The following is a 20,005-nucleotide window of genomic DNA, read 5'->3' on the forward strand; positions in this document are numbered from 1 at the left end:
ACACCCTATACATCCAAAGTCCAGCAGCACATCTCCAGCACCCACCAAACCATCACAGCCCTGCAACAGCCAAAGGGAAGCAGGAACACCTGCAGCCTCCAAAAACCCAGAGGCCCCTCAGAAAAACATGACAGCTACAACCCCAGCTGAGAAACAGCCAGTGAAAACAGAAGGCTGACATGGCCATCCTCATGGACTCCAATGGGAAATTCCTACAAGGAGAAAGACTTTTTCCAGGTCTTAAAACAACAAAACTCTGGTGCCCAAAAACAGGGGATGATCTCAGAATACTTTCTGACTCCACCTTTGGCACACCCTCACATATCATCATACACACAGGCACCAACAACTTCAGAAGGGAACAGGAGAGAGTTGGGCAGCTGATCTGCAGAGTAGCAGAGAAGGCTACAGAGACCTACCCCAACACAAAGATCACCATCTCTACCCTCCTACCCCGCAGAGACATCCAACCAGACACCATCCAGAGTCAACGCTGACATCTCCCAAGGATGTGCTCACCTGCCCAATGTGCACCTGGCTCATCACCCCTTCATCACAATCAGGGACCTGTATGACCATGTACACATAAAGAAGGACAAAGTCAATGTGTTGCAAAAACACTGAAAGACACAGCGTGGGGCAGACAAAAAACCTTCACACCCCTGAAAACAACACAGCTGCCAACCTACAGAACACAAAACCAGACACCCAGCATAAACCTTCAAACTCACCCCAGAGAACAACCACCACTGGCTGCACAATACCAGGGACCCCCACAACATGCTAAAATCCACATCAGAACCCCATGCACCAGCACTACACCACCACAGATCTACACCAGCCCATCAGCAGAAACCCCAGTTTGCAACAGAACCCCACCCAAGACACCCACAACCACAAAAGCATCACTTCAGCATGAATTCAGCAGCCTTTGGGCTAAAGAGCTCAAACACTGAATTCCAGAAGAGCATCAAGGATATGGATATTATAATTCTACAGGAGACATGGAGCAGGACAGACACTGTCACCCACTGCCCACCCAACTACAGAGAAATCATCCTACCATCACAAAAACTCAAGACAGTCTGACAGGGAAGAGACTCAGGAGGACAAATAATCTGGTACAAATCAAAACTCCACAACCACATCAACACAGTGAAGCAATGCAAATATTACACCCGGCTTAAAATCCACAAAGAACTGCTCCCATGCAGAAAATACTGTGCAACACTAAAACAATACAAACAAAGACTCAGAACCAAAAAAGCACAATACACCCAAAACCAACTAACAATAATTGAGAAGTCAGTGAACACACAATTTTGGAATAACTGGAACAATCTGAAAAAAACTGATCAAGAAGAATTGGCAATCCAAAATGGAGAAATATGGGAAAGTCATTTCCAAACACTGTTTAATAAAGTACAAACAGACACAAACTGTAAACAAAACCAAACAATCAACAAATTGGGAAAACTAGAATTAGCAATCAAAGATAACCAAAACCCATTAGATTTCCCAATAATTGATAAAGAACTTAAAGAAAAAATCAAAACCTCCAACTCAAAAAAGCATCTGAACCTGATGGGATATTAAATGAAATGATAAAACACACAAGCAGTAAATTTCAGTTGGCCATTCTAAAACTATTCAATGTGATTCTAAGTGTAGATCACTTCCCTGACATCTGGAATCAAGGCTTGATAACACCAATCTTTAAAAACTGAGATAAATTTGATCCTTACAACTACAGAGGCATCTGTGTGAGCAGTAACCTGAGAAAGTTATTCTGTAGCATAATAAATGCTCGACCACTAGACTTCATCACCACACACAGCCCTAGCTTACTTCACGACCACCTCTTTTTTAGATTGCTCACACATCAGACTTACTGACTAATGATCTATGAAAAAGTCTCCTTCCTCTTCTGTCTTTATTTCTATTATTATCTCTGTGGGACATTTTTTTGTCCAGTATTGATGTTACGTTATAATGACCTTGTTACATTGTGATGCAATATGTTATTCCATTTGGAAAGGTATTTAATTTACACCTCTACAGTTGCAGCTTGAAGTCACGCTGGTATTAAAAATATTTTGAAGGTATTAAAAAAGGTAGTAAAAGGTATTAAATTCAACTTAATTTAATTCATTCAACACTGTGCTTTTTAACTTAAAAAACACAGTGTTTGTGACTCAAGATACTAAAATAAAATACCTGCTTACGAATTATCATACAAATAAAAAGAAGCACACACTGGAATCTAGACTTTTTAGTCTCACTAATTCACTGCTCTGACTCAATCCCTAATCTGTTTACTGGAAATTTGTGATACTTGTATGTGATAATTGTGTGTGCAGGCATTAAGTAGGTGCAGCCTGAAACACTGTGTGGCACTGTGGCAGCTGCTCAGCTCTCTGAAATCAGAGACAATGCTACGTCTGAAGAGGGTGAGAAACTCAGCTCAGTAAATATAGTATTCTGTTGTGTTCTTTTAGTGAATTTGTTTGTGGTAATGACTCTGTTCATCTGCTTTTCAGGACCCATTTGTGGGCATCTGCAAAGAGTACAGAAATCCTTTGCAGGAGAAACACAAGAGGCTACTCCAAAGTTTTTTCACTAAGTCCAGCGCTGATGCCTTCCTGTTGGAAATGCATGAGTTTCTGCTTTTGGTCCTGAAGAACCCAAAAGCAACGGACACCTTTAGGCCTGGCTGGGGGTGAGACCTGATAAGAATATTACAAGCACTGCAAATTTTCTTGTAAATTTAGCTTTTTTCAAATATGCACAAACAGTTAAGTTTTTGGAGGGGTTTATCTTGTTGCTTTAGCTCATTATTTAGGCAGTTTAATAGGTAATTAAACATTTGCGAGAATTGCTTCTGTAGTAATCACTACAGTACCAGTGTTTAGTGCAATGCTGATTCTCCTGAAGCACAAGCATAAATACATTTACACAGTTTGTTAATGTAATAAGAATATTGCACATCCTTTAGCTGTACTATCCTTATGAGCCGCACGTAAACAAAAAATAATGCTAGTTTAATCTGATTCACAAACAAATTACAGTAGGTAGACAACCAAAATGGGTAATACGGCATGTTAACTGCAAGTCAGTCGCATGTTAAAATCATTCGTGAAAATACCGTCAGGTGGTGCGAAAGGACGGATTAGGAAATTAATGTAATTGTAAAATGAAATAAATGGAGGAAGTAAAACAATATAACATTATGATATAACATTTTAACATAAAAAAATTAAAGTTCTTGTCTTCCAGTTTACTTACTCAAGCCCAAAGGGCGAAGAACCCTATTGATTTCTTTAGGATTATAATTTTTATTTCTATCTTTATTCTTCTCTTTTTTTACCCAAGGTTTTGGGGGCCCTTAACATGCTTAAAAAGTCTTGAAAATTGGCACACAGGTAGGCGTGGCACAGGGGCCCTACAGTGCCCCCTGGAAAACTGAGGGCCATATATCATACTTGCACGTATAGATATGAAACTCGGTACACATAGATCTCATCAAACCAAGCAACTTCCACACGGAATGTCATAAGCTCCGCCCAACAGGAAGTTGGCTATTTATGGTTTTGGGGAAAACACATGCTCTGGAAATGTATATACTCCTCTGAGGAACTCCACCCGTTTGCCACAAAACTCTGTAAACATGATCTCAATACATTAGGGATGCTAAATTGCAAGGATAGTTTTGATATCTCGAAAGGTTTGGCATGGCGAGGCATTGAAATTATGGTGAGAAATGAGAAATAGGAAGTGTCTAATAACATCCACATACATTACCTTAGTTTGATCAAACTTCATCAGTTTGTTCGTTGTATGATATCAATCGCATATATGTTACTATTAGGAGCCAAAGTTATAGCATCACCAACTGGCAGCAGGAAGTGTCATTTTCAAAATGCTTTGATTTCAGCATCTTATTTTTACTCTATTTGCTTCAAACTTAATCAGAATAATGTCAAAACATGGCCGATTTAAATTTGTTGTGGGGATCTTGATATCTAATATAGTGTTGCCATGGCAACATGTCCAACTGGAATATTCTGTTCTGGTGATTTTGAGGCAGATAACATGCTCAGAATTACATGAAACTCAAAACACATATCAGTATTAATGATAGATAGCACTCTATAGCGCCACCTTTTGTCAAAAGTGGGGGGGTTAGTTTTAGTTACAGACACCAAACTCAGTACATATATTTTTCTTATCAAGACGGACAACTTTCTAATTCACAGTCATCAGCTATGACCAACAGGATGTCGGCTATTTTGATTTGAATATGTTTTTTCGTTATTTTGTCGTTATTCATTTGTTTTACTTGATTTTTTGTTGTTCTACATGTTGAATGTTGTTTGTATAACAGTCTACGACAGACACATGCATCTAAGCTTAGGTTCCTACATCGCGAAACACAAATTGGACTTTGAGTTCTTGAACGCTGGCACCTTGTTTACAGACATCGCATCACAGCCCTTTGTCTGGGCTGCATGGGTGCGACCGAGAAAACACCACCGGAAAAGTGGGAAGAGATCTTTATCAGACTCAGACGTCGTCCGCTCGGAGAGAACGAAATAGCTAACACGGGGAAAAGCAGAGTTGGGGGCGTTTGTTTTTTTTTAATCAACAGCTCGTGGTGTGATGAGAGGAACCTACACTCTATTAAATCCTTCAGCTCCCATGATCTGGAATTTCAAATGCTTCTGTGTTGACTATTCTGGCTACCAAGAGAATTCACAGCCATCATAATCACAGCTGTTTACATTCCTCCTCAAGCCAACACAGACCATGTACTCAAGGAACTGTATTTGGATATAAGTGAGCAGGAAACCGCATACCCAGATCCATCATTTATTGTTACGGGGGACTTTAACAAAGCCAACTTCAGAACGATAGTGCCAAAATATTTTTTTAGAGATGCCTACAAATCTCTCCCCCACCCACCTTTCAGCAAATTGGATCACTCTTCCATTCTGCTGCTGCAATGCTAATAGACAGAAAATGAAATGGGAAGCACCCGCCCTCAGGACAATTCAATGTTGGTCGGGCCAATCAGACGCTATACTACAGGACTGTTTTGATCATGTGGACTGGGACATGTTCCGGGCAGCGTCTGATGCAACATACAGGCATACTCAGGAACTGTAACATGTTTCATCAGGAAGTGTGTTGAAGATGTAGTGCCGACAAAAACAATCCGCATCTACCCCAACCAAAAACCTTGCCTTGTCAGCGCGGACATCTGCTTTTAAATCCGGCAATGCTGATGATCGCAAACAAGCCAGTTACGATCTCAGAAAATCCATCAAAACCACAAAAAGACCATATAAAGGATCAATGATAGATAGCACTCTATAGCGCCACCTTTTGTCAAAAGTGAGGGGGTTAGTTTTAGTTACAGACACCAAACTCGGTACATATATTGTTCTTATCAAGATGGACAACTTTCTAATTCACAGTCATCAGCCATGACCAACAGGACGTTGGCTATTTTGATTTGAATGTTTTTTCGTTATTTTTTTGTTATTCGTTTGTTTTACTTGATTTTTTGTTGTTCTACATGTTGGATGTTGTTTGTATAACTGTCTACGACAGACACACGCATCTAAGCATAGGTTCCTACATCGCGAAGCGCAAATTGGACTTTGAGTTCTTGAACGCTGGCACCTTGTTTACATGACATCACATCAGAGCCCTTTGTCTGGGCTGCATTGGCACGACCGAGGAAACGCCACCGGAAAAGTGGGAAGAAAGTCCGCGTCTTTATCAGACTCAGACGTCGTCCCCTCCGACCACCTCTCCCAACCATTTTGCTGGCTAACGTTCAGTCACTGGACAACAAACGGTGTGAACTGCAGGCACATATCTCATAACAATGAGAAATAAGGGACTGCTGCATTATTTGCCTCACAGAAACCTGGATGTCAGCAGAGTTTTCAGACTCAGCCATTGAGCTTACGGGGGACCATGCACTCAAGGAACTGTATTTGAATATAAGTGAGCAGGAAACCGCATACCCAGATCCAGCGTTTATTGTTACGGGGGACTTTAACAAAGCCAACTTCAGAACAATAGTGCCAAAATATTTTTTAGAGATGCCTACAAATCCCCCACACACCTTTCAGCAAATTGGATCACTCTTCCATTCTGCTGCTGCATGCTTATAGGCAGAAAATGAAATGGAAAGCACCCGCCCTCAGGACAATTCAATGCTTGTCGGACCAATCAGACGCTATACTACAGGACTGTTTTGATCATGTGGACTGGGACATGTTCCAGGCAGCATCTGATGCAACATAGAGGCATACTGAGAAACTGTAACGTGTTTCATCAGGAATTGTGTAGTAGATGTAGTGCCGACAAAAACAATCCGCATCTACCCCAACCAAAAACCTTGCCTTGTCAGCGCGGACATCCGCTTTTAAATCCGGCAACGCTGATGATCGCAAACAAGCCAGTTACGATCTAAAAAAATCCATCATAACAACAAAAAGACAATATAAAAACAAAGTTGAAGAACAATTCAACACCAACGATGCAAAAAGCATGTGGCAGGGAATAAATAACATCACAGACTTTAAAGGGAATAAACCAGCTTCTGTGAACATCGCCGCCTCTCTACCAGATGAGTTAAATAACTTTCATGCTCTTTTATGCTATTTTCAACACCGTCCACACAGAGAGCGCTCCCGTGGCTGCTGCAGAAGATGTGAGTGCACTCTCCGTCTCTGTCGCGGTTGTGACCTGATCCTTCCGACGGGTAAATATCCATAAGGCTGTGGGTTCCGATGGCATCCCAGGCCACGTACTCAGAGCATGCGCATTCCAACTAGCCAGTGTTTTCACAGACATTTTCAACCTCTCCCTCTGTCTCTCTGTGGTTCCCTCTTGCTTCAAAAAATCTACCATTGTGCCCATACCAAAGAAAAACAAAATCACATGCTTAAATGGCTGGAGGCCCGTTGCTCTCACACCCATCTTCAGTAATTGTTTTAAGAGACTCGTCAGAGACTAAATCTGCTCTGTGCTGCCTGCCTCATTGGACCCACTACAATTTTCATATCGAAGCAACCGTTCTACAGACGATGCTATTGCTTTCACCCTGCACACTGCTCTCTACCACCTGGAAAATAAGAAAGCAAGAATGCTGTTTGTGGACTACAGCTCAGCATTTAACACCATAGTGCCTGCCACACTTGTTGCGAGGCTCCAGAATCTGGGACTAAACAGATCTCTGTGCAGCTGGATCCTGGACTTCCTGAAAGGCAGAAGTCAGGTGGTCAGAATGAGCAACAACACTTCATCCCCGCTGACCCTCAACACTGGTGCTCCTCAGGGCTGTGTCCTCCTGTACTCCCTGTACACACATGACTGTACAGCCACACACAGCTCCAACGTCATCATCAAATTAGCTAATGACACAACGTTGATGGGCCTGATCACCGACCACGATGAGACAGCCTCTCTATACAGAGAGAAGGTGAGCACCCTGACTAAATGGTGTCTGGAGAACCACCTCTCACTCAACATCGACAAGACAGAGGAGCTGGTGGTGGATTTCAGGAGACAGAGCAGAGAACACACACCCATCACCTTCGACAAGACACCTGTGGAGCGGGTAAGCAGCTTCAAGTTCCTCTGCGTTAACATCAATGAGGAGCTCACCTTTTCTACACACACTGACACAGTGCTGAAGAAGGCACATCAGCGCCTCTTCTTCCTGAGACGGCTGAGGAAGTTTGGAATGAGCCCCAGCATCCTCAGAACATTCTACACTTGCACTATAGAGAGCATCCTGACGGGCTACATCACTGCCTGGTTCGGAAAGAGCAAAGCTGGCAACCGTAAAGCTCTAAAAAGGGTAGTGCAAACTGCCAGCCACATTGTTGGAGGTGAGCTTCCCTCCCTCCAGGACATCTACCACAGGCGAGTATAAGGAAAGTCCGGAGGATCATCAAGTGACTCCAGCCATCCGTCCCTCAGACTGCTCTCTCTGCTGCCCTCAGGAAGACTTCTATGCAGCATCCGATCCTGCACTAGCCAACTGAGGGATATCTTTTTCCCTCAGGCTATCAGACTGATGAACAGTCAGAACTAATACACCCTACAGCAGCGGTCCCCAACCTTTTTAGCACCAAGGACCGGTTTAATGTCAGACAATATTTTCACGGACCGGTGTTTAAGGTGTGATGGATTAATACAACAAAATAAAATGATATGACTGGCATAAAAACTGTGGTATATTGTAAATATAGTAATAAACATGAATCCACTGTGTATTCTTATGCAACTTTATTAGCAACAACATAACATGAATAACATCCTCTCGCTCACTGACTCTGTGATGTTTAAACGTGCCTTAAAAATATAAGATACCGCAAAAATCCACCACTGCCAGCTCTACTGGTCCAATCAGCGCAGGGTTGTGCCAGTGTTGTTTTGTGTCGAAAATGTAAAAAATATATATAATGAGCGAGTACATCATGAATCTATTTTCCCAAACCATGTTTTTGTCTTTTCCTGATTCACTACGGTACCCTTATAATAAGTGTTTATATTCAGACTATTTTAGTCTGGTTGGGGTCAGCAACGCTGCAGAGTAGCACAGTACCTGCGTGACTCGCCATAGATGTAAACAGAGAGAAGCAGCTCCGGCTACAATGTTCTTCCGCTAGACGCAAGCGCCAAAAGTTACCGACTGCAGCTTTAATGTAAGTTATTTATTCTTTCTTGTGTGGCCTGGTACCAAATGACGCACATGACCACTGCCCTACAGCATACTCCCACAATATGGTATGCAACACACTGCACATTAACTCCAACAGTTCAACATTGGACTATACATACACACTGCATTAATATAATATATATATTCCGTATATATGTTTACATAATGTAAAACGTGTACATTCTGTGGATAGTGTATACTGTGTAGTGCTAACTGTATGTATTTACATATTGTGTTTAATGTGTAGTGTTAACTGTACATATGTCTAATAGTACACTGTGTGTACTGACTATATGTATGTGCATATTGCACATTTTCATCTGTTGAAGTCTGTATGTTTATATGTTAATTGTTTCTGCAATTTCTGGAGCAAGCTCAAAAGAATTTTACTCACCAAGGCACATGTGCTGTGGTGATGTGACAATATAAGTTACTTAAAAAGAGCTAAATTCAGATGTTTGTGAGCTGTTTAAGTGTGAAAATGAAAGACCATTTGACAGCGCGAGACTGTCTAAGGGCAGAATATCAGAGCAAGAACGGACAAATCACATACAAGATTAGTTCAAAATACATAATAGCTTGGCGAATATAAACGAAAACAGCCACGTGAACATAAACTGTTGAAGAATCATGGATCATGGAGTGGATCATGATACTGGATTTGAATATTAAAGCGACTGCATTTACCAGCTTTCTGTCTTAACTTTTAATCTATGAAAAACTGAAAATCATTCGTCTTTTTATGCGTGTATGTATTCATGTTTTTTTTTCTCTAATAAGAATGAATCTATATTTAATTAAATTGATGACACGTTATTTTACATTTGATTTGTCCAGCATCTAAACACAGAAAAACCTAAAACTCTATTTTACTATGTTAGCAATTTCTTCATTGTACAATTTAACTGGTGTACACACTTTTATTTTCATAATAAACTTTTTTTTTGATTATAGACAGTTACAGTGGTCTGTAATAAATATTAACAGGTTTTGTTCAAGCTGCTTAAAATGGTTGAAGTAGGCTACTTTTTAAAATGTAAATCCTAAAAAAAAAAAGCCGTATTTACGAAAAGGTGCTTAATAGAAAAAAAACGTTCTTCATTACAATACAAAATAACAATTTTCAATAGTAAATATTATGAAAACAATAACTGTAGTACTTTTTTCATCATTCTATAGTTTGTATTATAATTGTAAAAACAAATTTAGCAACTCGCATAGTAATCATTCAAAGTTGAAAATTAAACTCTTAAAGCATCAATTTTACATGGTATATTATCAGTAAACTAATCATTAAATATTTGTAATCATTCAAATTATATTGGCCCCTTTCATATGAAGGCTACAATGCTAATGTTGTCCACACCATGGCACCATAGAATAGCAAATACTTCAAGATCTGTTCAAAGACTTGAAAATGTTTCATAAGTGCATAAATAAAACATTCATTCTTTTTTTCATAAACTAATAAAGCCCAATATAGTAATTATGCAAAAACTATAATCTCCTAAATACCATTACTTTTTATCTTATTTTAATAGTATTCACAACATATTTCTCAAATTATCACATAATCAGCATTACTGAATAAGTGAAGAAGGAACACAATATTAGTTAACGATTTTCATGTTGTGCATATAATAGTACTCACATAAGGACAAAGAAGAATTTACTTGAAAAGTCCATTGTGTAACTGCATCATCTACACAAACCAATGTGCTTGGATCCCTAATGATCACCTTGACCTAAACCACGTTGTTTCAGTTACCTTCTGTGTCTTTGCCCACAATGCTTCAATGACGCTTCAAAATGCTTCAAAATGCTTCAAAATTGCTTAGCAGGTTTAGATAGGACTCGTCATTTTGGTTTTAGGACTTTAAAGAAAGGTTTTGAATCACTTCAAATGTTGACTACTGTATGGCGCAATATAGTTTATTAGTTATTATAACTTAATTTCAAAATTAAATTCAAATTCAAAAGAAAGAAAAAAGTTTGCACTGTGAATCTGTCCTGCCATTCCGCATGTACTGCCATTCTTATTCTGCAGCTAAAGAATCCAACCTTATGTTGTATATAATGTCTAGAGAAATCTTCTGGCTACAGTACTGTCTCCCATGCAGAGAGTTCTCTTTTCTCCAACACGATCCAACTTGTCTTACGCCAGTCCGATACATTCTTCCTCGTCTTCATCTTCACTCAGTTGTAGATTAGGGATATTATTCAGTCTTATTATGCCGCTTTCATGGTTGCTCAGATCGTCTTCAGAATCAGTGACTGCTGCATAAGAAGTAGCCACGCTTCCCTTGGAGGGTGGGGGCAAAAACAAAAGAAACAAAAGACGGCTTATCCAGTAAGGAAAATACACACAGACGATGACACGCCCCTACTGCGTGCTAGAATATCTGAAAAACAAGCCAAATTCAACCTCAAAATGTACGCTTTTAAATATACCAATACTGCTATCTCAAACAAAGAGAGCCATCTTTGTGATCTCAACTAACAGATTCTGCAAAAAAATTTATATCACCAATTAAAAAAAAAAAAACGCTTGTTTATCGTTTTGCTTGAAAGTTGTGCTGCTGAATTGTGTCCGTGATGGGTCACATTTTTTAAACTATGAAATATAAATTCGCACAGAATGTAGTCTATTCATAACTTATATACTGAACCATCTCTTTGTTTTTCTAGATCCCAAACAGAATCCAGACTTCAGTAAAGTATCCGTCTATGAACATGTTTTACAGGCTGTTTTAGATTTATAAAAGGAAATACACATGCGTTACAGACATAACAGAAAACATTTTTGAGTTTTTGGAGACATTTTTTTTTTGTTTATTTACAATGCTCAAAGCAGAAGCAACAATGAAAGTGAAAAGTTAAAGTTAAAGTCGTGACATTTGCCAAGTACTGTAGCCCATACTCGGAATTGGTGCTCTGCATTTAACCCACCTAAGTGCACACACACAGCAGTGAGAAGTGAACACACACCCGGAGAGGTAGGTAGCTATAGATCCAGCGCCCGGGGAGCAACTGGGGTTTCAGAGTGCCTTGCTCAAGGGCACTTCAGCCATGGGTATTGAGGGTGGAAGAGAGCACTGTTCATTCACTCCCTCCCAACTACAACTCCTGCCAGCACGGTAGCTAGTCCAGCTCCCTAAGCATTAGGCCACAGCTGCCCCTACTGGGATCATGCACTTCTCTTCATTGATTCAAAAAGAATCCTGAACGTTCATCAATGGTAGCTCACTGTGAATATATCATAGTTCACTATCCGATTCACACTTAGAGAAGCACATTCTCGCTCATCATCGTAGTTAGGAAGACAAAACTCTTTTGAAACACATTTCCTAGTTAGTAACTATAGAAATGATCCCTGAAAGTATAGTCTGTATCTGCAGACAAGGGTTGGCCATTCTCAAAACATAAAATATCATTTTTATTTCAGTTTTCATTTAAAACTGTGTTTTAGAGAAAAAATCAGTGTTAAGACATCTCTCCTTTCCAGACAGTTCTGAAAGAAGAATTTATGCAAACATGTATAAAATGCTTTAAAAACTTTAAAGGTTTAAAGCAAGTAGGGCAGGTGATAAATCGATTTTATCGATTAACTTGAATGTGTAATTTACATCGGTTTGTTTGAATGAAAATCAGTTTTCTTTTTAACATCCACCAACGCTCCACTCAGGGCTCCCGTAGTTCCGAGTGGGCTCAACCCTCCCCCGAGTGTCTGATATAGAGACATGCTGCAGAGAGGTGTTATTCTGACTGGAGCTAAGAGCAGATTCTTTTAAGAGTCTGAGCGTCATGGTTTTCACTCGCTCCAAGGGCGCTCCATCACGTGTACAATTCATGCCAATAGCCCGTAATATAACTGCATATTCATCAAAAATTCACGTTAAACATATTTAGCTTGATCAGAAGGTTATTTATTTTGTATTTTTATAGGCTAAGTTATGAACATAACACATCAAACATACTGAAATACTTTATCCACGGAGCGAAGGCGGAGCGGTGTTTCTGGTGTCAGTGAGCGTGGAGTGATTATTAAATGCTCAGAGTGCGGAGGGGAAATTGTTGCCGCTCCATTCCACCCACATACTCTGCTACTGAGTGAGACATATGTTTCACTCTACAAAATGAAGATGAACGCGGCAGCACTAGAACAGCATATCTGCTTTACTGTTGTGGCTCGCATGGCAGTAAATGCTATGACTATATGATAATGCAGTCAATACAGATATTTAATAAAAACATAAAAAACAAGCAGTGCTGTAACTATAACCCATTAAAAAACGCATGAGTGGCACGATCCTACAAAAGACAATAGAACCCAGTGATGTTGTCTGCATTGGACATGATCCCCATCAGTAAACTGATGCCTCATTCTACTTATGACGAAATGTACTGATGATTTGACACTATTGTGATGTCATAAAATTTAGACATACTTTTAGCGCAGCGGGATGTGGCACAACTGTCTAGTGTAGACACAGACAGTGTCTGCTCTGTTTACAAATAATTTATATAAGAAAAAAAAAATAACGGCATAACAAGATGGAAATATAGACTAGAAAATATATTGATACTTGCTCTTTCTTCCGTCCATGACACTGACTCACTGCGGAGTTGCAAGTTTTAATCAGCACTTAACGCAGAGTGGCTGGTAAGATGCATGATGGGCTAGTATTAAAAAATAAATAAATAAAGGTCTTTATAGGATTAAGGTAATAACATTACTGTTATTTTTTTGTGTTGTTTTTTAATAATCTAGTCTCAGTTATAAATTTGAATGGTAAATGGCTTCTTCTCCTTAACCCAGGAAAGACACCTCTGACATTGTCTGTGGTTCAGGAGTGGCATAACAAGAGCCACAATAACTGAAGCCAAATTCCTTGTCATGTCTGTATGCCCGTTACCCCAGCCTCAGTCCATTCCTTGTAAAGTTCACTCAAATTCTTGAATCGATTTTGCTTGACAATCCTCATAAGGCTGCAGTTGTCTTTGTTGGATCTGCATCTTTTTCTTCCACACCTTTTCCTTCAACTAAACTTTATTAACATGCTTGGATACAGCACTCTGTGAACAGCCAGCTTCATTGTCTAATGGACAACTGTCAGATCAGCAGTCTTCCCTATGATTGTGTAGCCTTGTACTAGTGAAATACTGAGTAACCATTTTGAAGGCTCAGGAAACCTTTGCAGGTTTTTTGAGTTGATTAGCAGATTGGCATCTTAACATATTCTAATTTGTTGAGATAGTGAATTGGTGGGTTTGGTTACATCGTCTGGTTACAATATGTAACCAGTCTTTGCAGCCAAGAAATGCACAATACCAACTCTGAACACAGAGCAGGTTGAACCCTGAAGCAGATGTGCTACAGCAACAGAAGACCACACCGGGTACTGCTCCTATCAGCTAAGAATAGGAAAAGGAGGCTACAGTTGACACATGATCTCCAATTTTGGACAATAAAAGATTGGAAAAGCTTTGACCTGCTCTGATGGGTCTTTATTTCTCCTAAGACATTCAGATGGTAGGGTCAGAATTTGGTGTAAAGAGCATGAAAGTATGGATCCTAATTATAGATAATGCACCTGTTACAAAGCTCAAATCATCTCAGATTGGTTTCTTGAAAATGACAATGAATTCACTTTACTCATATTTTTTTCAAAGTCACCAGACCTCAATCCAACAGAACAGCTTTGGGATGTAGTGGAACTGTAAATTCGCATCACGGATGTGCAGCTGACAAAATCTGCAGCAATTGTGTGAATCTATCATGACAATATGGACCAAAGTCTCTGAGGAATGTTACCAACACCTTGTTCAATCTATGCCATGAAGAATTAAGGTAGTTCTGAAGGCAAACTAGTAAGTTGTAACTAATAAAATGGCCATTGAGTGTGATGTGTGACATACAGCAAAGTATGGTAACCTGTACTCTGAATTCTTGCTCTGCATTTAACCCATCCAAAGTGCACACACAGCAGTGAACACACACACACCATTTATGCTGCAGCGCCCGGGGAGCAGTTGGGTGTTAATGCGTTGTTCAGGGGCACCTAAGTCATGGTATTGCTTGCCCGAAACTAGCCACTAGGCCGGGACTTCCCCCGCTAGGCCCTGTCTTCCCCCTATACTGACTATATATTGTGTGTGAATATATATATATATATATATATATATATATATATATATATATATATACACACAGTGGGAATCGAAAGTTTGGGCACCCCTTGCAGAATCTTTGAAAATATGAGTAATTTTCAAAAAATAAGAGAGATCATACTAAATGCATGTTATTTTTTATTTAGTACTGTCCTGAGTAAGATATTGTACATAAAAGATATTAACATTTAGTCCACAAGACAAAAGAATTGCTGAAATTATTAAAATAACCCCACTCAAAAGTTTGGGAACCCTTGGTTCTTAATGCTGTGTGCTGTTACCTGATGATCCTCGACTGTCTTTCTGTTTTGTGATGGTTGTGCATGAGTCCCTTGTTGGTTCTGAACAGTTAAACTGAGCAGCGTTCTTCAGAAAAATCTTTAAGGTCCTGCAGATTCTTCAGTTTTCCAGCATCTTTGCATATTTGAACCCTTTACAGCAGTGACTGTATGATTTTGAGATACATCTTTTCAGACTGAGGACATTTGAGGGACTCAAACACAACTATTTAAAAAGATTCAAACATTCACTGATGCTCCAGAAGGAAACAAGATGCATTAAGAGCTGGGGGGTGAAAACTTTTGAACACGATGAAGATGGCTAAATTTTTCTTATTTTGTTGAAATATAATTGTTTTCCATTTAGTTCTGCCCTTCGTAAGCAACAGAAGATACTGGTATGTTTCCCGGTACACAAATTAAGTACAATTTACATTGATCTTCAAATTCCAAAAGTTTTCGATATATATATATATATATATATATATATATATATATATATATATATATGTGTGTGTGTGTGTGTGTGTGTGTGTGTGTGTGTGTGTGTGTGTGTGTGTGTGTGTGTGTGTGTGTGTATATGTATGAATGTATGTATTTATGTATGTATGTATGTAGTTATTAACCAAAAAAAAATCTTCTTTCACTGTCCACAAATTTGTATGCAGTTTACAAAAAAAAAAAACTATAAAATTGTGGTTGCAAAAAGTATTACACTGAAAATGCTATAACTCAAGATAATCAAAGTTAATTAAATTGGGTTTTGTATTCTACAGCAATCTGCAGATCAGAATCTGTGGATGCCTTGTAAGATTTTGGTGATGTGCACTCTAAAGCCCCTATTAAACATATGTTAATCTATTATAACTCACTAAATTCTTTCTGTCTTCCAGCCTTAAAGACACGGTTATGTCCTACATGGAGCGAAAAGATCTGGACATTCCTCCTGAGGTTGATGAGTTCTTCCCAGAAGAGATCCTGCTCTCACAGTACACAGACACATGGATGTTCTCTGTTCTTCTCAGACAAGAAAGAAACCAAAGATAGATTCTGTATGATGTACTTTTGTTGTCTTACCCAGTCACTCTTATATCAGAGAAAGCTTAGAAATTATTTACAAATGACATCAGTAAAAAAAAGTCATCAGTATAAATTTGTGAAAACCATGCCTTTTGTGCACCTTATGCTGTATATTTGCTCCCTTATATAAAGAACTTTGTAATGTAATATTAAGGTTCAATCTGTCAAAGTAATATCTTTGATAATTAGCAAGTACAGTGCAACTTAGTCAAAGTACAGAAAGTTCAAAACAATCATACGTGTAACTTTTTTGCTGTAAATGTTTTTTCTCTGATTTGTTTGGAAGTTGGCAACATTTGCTTAACCATCCCTTCCTTATTTACTTGCTTGTTACTTTAAGATACCTACAAACTCATTTAAGAACATGAACTGTTGATTGTTGAAATATACACTCCACATCGTGAGCCCAGACCTGAATGCCCTTATGTCTATGTCTTTGTCCAAGTTTTTGATAGTATGTTGTTTTTTGGTTAATGTTTTTTTTTTTTTTTGGATAACATAGGTGTTCCATAAAAAATAAAAATATATACCTTTTACAACATTTTAGGGATTTCTAACCTCATTTTCCATTGCATTTTTTTCTGTGCTATACTAAAACAATGTTTCTGTGATCACCATGTGTGCTGGAAAATGTTGTGATGTTTACTTTTTCTGTGACTAACATGGATTTGAATAAAGAGTTATTAAATGTTTACATCCACTTCAAAGTTGGCATGTTGTATAACAAGTATGTTTAAAAATGTGATTTGTTTGGAAGGTGAGCCCCCCAGTAAAAATATTTTTCAGATGCAGTTTTTAATATATAATTTGACTGACTGCCCTAATTGATATGCTCTAAGGAGCTATAGAACATTGACCTTCCTGGTTGCTATCGACTGATGCTCACTTACAGTGGTGTAGTAAACTGGCTCGAAAGGTTAAATGTATATAAATAGTTACAATTATTTATATCAGCTGCCAGTAGTAACTGCAGCAGAATTAATATTGTCATCAACTAATCGGTTCGTCCAGTGAACATTCAGTGTAATTTCATATAAACTTTTAAGAAATTATATTTTCATGGCCACAGAAAATAACCTTACAGTATTAATGCAGTAGAGCAGTGGTTTTCAAGTCCTCGCCCACAAACGAAGCTTACTAGAGAAGTGTGACATAATATTCCTCTGTAAATAAAGAATGAATTAAAATTAAATTCTCGTCTTGCACACTTTAATGCCCTTTGAATAGAATCATGGTGAATATCCGGTGATGTCCACTTCACAGGGCACTTATGGTCAAATAGAACAAATGTCTGAAGCCGCAATGATTGGAGTTGAAAACTACAGTAGAGCATGTAGCTTGATTGAAATCATAAAAGGGACATTATGGAATAAGAGTTATAACCACCTGAGTTAAAAACCATCAGTGCCATTTTACAACAGGTCCGACAGCTCTCTGTAGGTCTAAACCTCTGTTTGGTTTAGTTAAATGGATGATACTTGCATTGCTTTGGTCATTGTCAGTGTCCGGATGCAGTCTGGGATTAAAGTCTTGATTGTTTTGAGGTTTGGACTTGTGATCATGTTATTCCAGTTTTGAAGAGTGATGAATATATACTGACTCAGTGGTGATTAGGAGTTTCTTCGCAGGTGGAAAGTGAAAAAGAGCTAAAGAGAGACGTCATGTGATCTGAGGATCTTTGGACGACTGTTGAATTGTTGATCTGTTTGTTATTTTATGGGAGTGAGCAGATTTTTGACAAGGATATTGTTCTTTCCTTTAAATATAACAAATAATTGGGGGTCTGATTGGTCCAAATGCTATAGTTGCCTAGGAGCTAAGTCTAAGAAGACAGATATTCTTGAGAGTTAAAAACAGATGTGAAGCTTATATTTAAAAAAAAAAAAAAAAAAAAAAAGAAAGTACATGTTCCCTTTCATGCATTCTCCCAATACTATAAAGGGCTATTACTATCAGTTACACTTTATTTTAAGGTGTTACAGTGCAATAAGACATTTAAGTACTGAGTTTTATTATGTATATGTGCTTAGAGTTAAGATTAGGGTTTGGTTTAAGGTTTTAATGTAACAAGAACACCTTAAAATAAACTGTCACCTTATCAGTTGATACAACTTTTACATGGCAGTTTCCAAGAAAACTGATGAATAATATTCCACTTTAGATCATGAAAATAAGTTAACTTAGGACTGAGTATTTTTAGGTATGGTCATTGGGAGAAATAAATTCCCCCAAAATTCAACATTATTGTCATGATTGTTTTCCCTACAGTAAATTTATTTTTATAGAATGAGCTTGAGTCCGATGAAAACCATCACAAATTCATATTTTTGGATGAGTCAGGCTTTAATCTGGCCAAGACAAGGAGGAAAGGTCAAAATTTAAATTGACCAGTGAGCAACTGTCAAAGTACCTGGGCAATGTGGAGCCAATATGTGTGCAGCTATTGCGGAAGATAGTGACAGGTCACAGATCTAGCTATCCTTGATGAGCTAAATCAGGTCTATAAAGATGATCGTGTGACCTATGTATGTTTGGGATAATGCAGTTTCACCATGCTCAGATATCATGGTGTCAGCCCATCCACAGCAATATATTTACACTCATACTCCCCTTTCATTAACCCAATTGAGGATTTTTTTTTTTGCCACAGGTGAAAAATGATATGCACCCTCACAAACAAGTCACTTCTCCAGGCCATGGATGATGCAGGCAATGACATCACAGAAGACCAATGTCAGGCTTGGCCATGCCAGAAAATTATTTCCATGATGTTCTTCTGATCATGAAAACATCCATTGTGATGTGGATGAAAATCCTAGGCTAAATCCACAAGACAGGATTGATGGAAACAGAGAGGGACTCTCCCGTTGACAGTTTACCATAAAGTAGTTTTTTTAGTATAACACTTCTGCTGTCTTCATGTTTTATCCTCCAGAAAATGATTTGAAAATGGTGTTGGATAATAAAGAATGGTAAACATTTTGTATTAACCCTCTGGGTTTAGAGGGTGTTTTGGGGCCCTGGAGAAGTTTTGACATGCCCTTAAATTTGTGTATTTTCATTATCTTAAAATGCATTAATAGGTAAAGTCTGAGAAAATGGCAAGACTCGTTTTCAAGTTGAGGTAGGGGCTATTATGTGTCCTTTATGCTGTAGTTGTTCATAAATTCATGTGAACATGCACTGCATGTTTGACCACAATCAGAAAGAATTTGTCACCTGAAAACTTAGCAAAAACAAAATGTAAACAGACTCATTGATTATCTCTAGTGGAAAAATAATATTTACATATCACACATTCATAATAGAATAGAAGAAATGTGTACTGACTATATGTGCTCATTGTAGCTAACATTATCTTTTGCCAATTGCCTTACACACTTTTGCATTTCGAAATTCAATGATTTTTAATTCATTCGTTTTGCGCAAAGATTATTCCTATGTAAACATTATGTTTAAATGTTTCTATAACCCTTACAAAAGTGAAACATTATAGTTCTCAAAAGTAAACATGTTACGAATGTTAAGAAATGTTACAAAAGTGGAGAAACATGTTTAGCATATGCACAAATTGCATATGCTAACGTACGCCAGAGATGTTGATTTATTATTTACTATTTATTACTTATTTGAGTCCAAGAAGATAGTGATAGTAACTGATAACTTTCTTTAAAGTTTTATATCCTTGTGCTAAAAAAGATTCTGTGGACACCTCAGGGGAAATAATTTG

At 38.3% G+C, this 20,005-nt stretch overlaps 1 protein-coding gene and 1 non-coding gene across 6 annotated transcripts in view; one reads left to right on the plus strand and one right to left on the minus strand.

Moving 5' to 3' along the window:
- The window catches only part of LOC113047109 (E3 ubiquitin-protein ligase rnf213-alpha-like), a 114,530-nt gene extending 97,555 nt beyond the window's left edge, over positions 1-16,975 (plus strand). For all 5 annotated transcript variants that reach the window (XM_026208384.1, XM_026208385.1, XM_026208387.1 and 2 more), the window contains exons 68-70: positions 2,361-2,450; positions 2,541-2,719; positions 16,089-16,975. In XM_026208384.1, coding sequence (XP_026064169.1) covers positions 2,361-2,450; positions 2,541-2,719; positions 16,089-16,242 — 423 coding nt within the window. In that variant the 3' untranslated portion in view covers positions 16,243-16,975. The remainder of the gene's footprint in view (positions 1-2,360; positions 2,451-2,540; positions 2,720-16,088) is intronic.
- Positions 11,924-12,135, minus strand: LOC113047684 (small nucleolar RNA U3). Its single transcript, XR_003276342.1, has one exon. It is a non-coding gene; the product is annotated as a small nucleolar RNA U3 (small nucleolar RNA).
- Positions 16,976-20,005: the final 3,030 nt, after the last annotated feature.

This window comes from Carassius auratus, chromosome 28, assembly GCF_003368295.1.
Source record: "Carassius auratus strain Wakin chromosome 28, ASM336829v1, whole genome shotgun sequence".
NCBI lineage: Eukaryota > Metazoa > Chordata > Actinopteri > Cypriniformes > Cyprinidae > Carassius > Carassius auratus.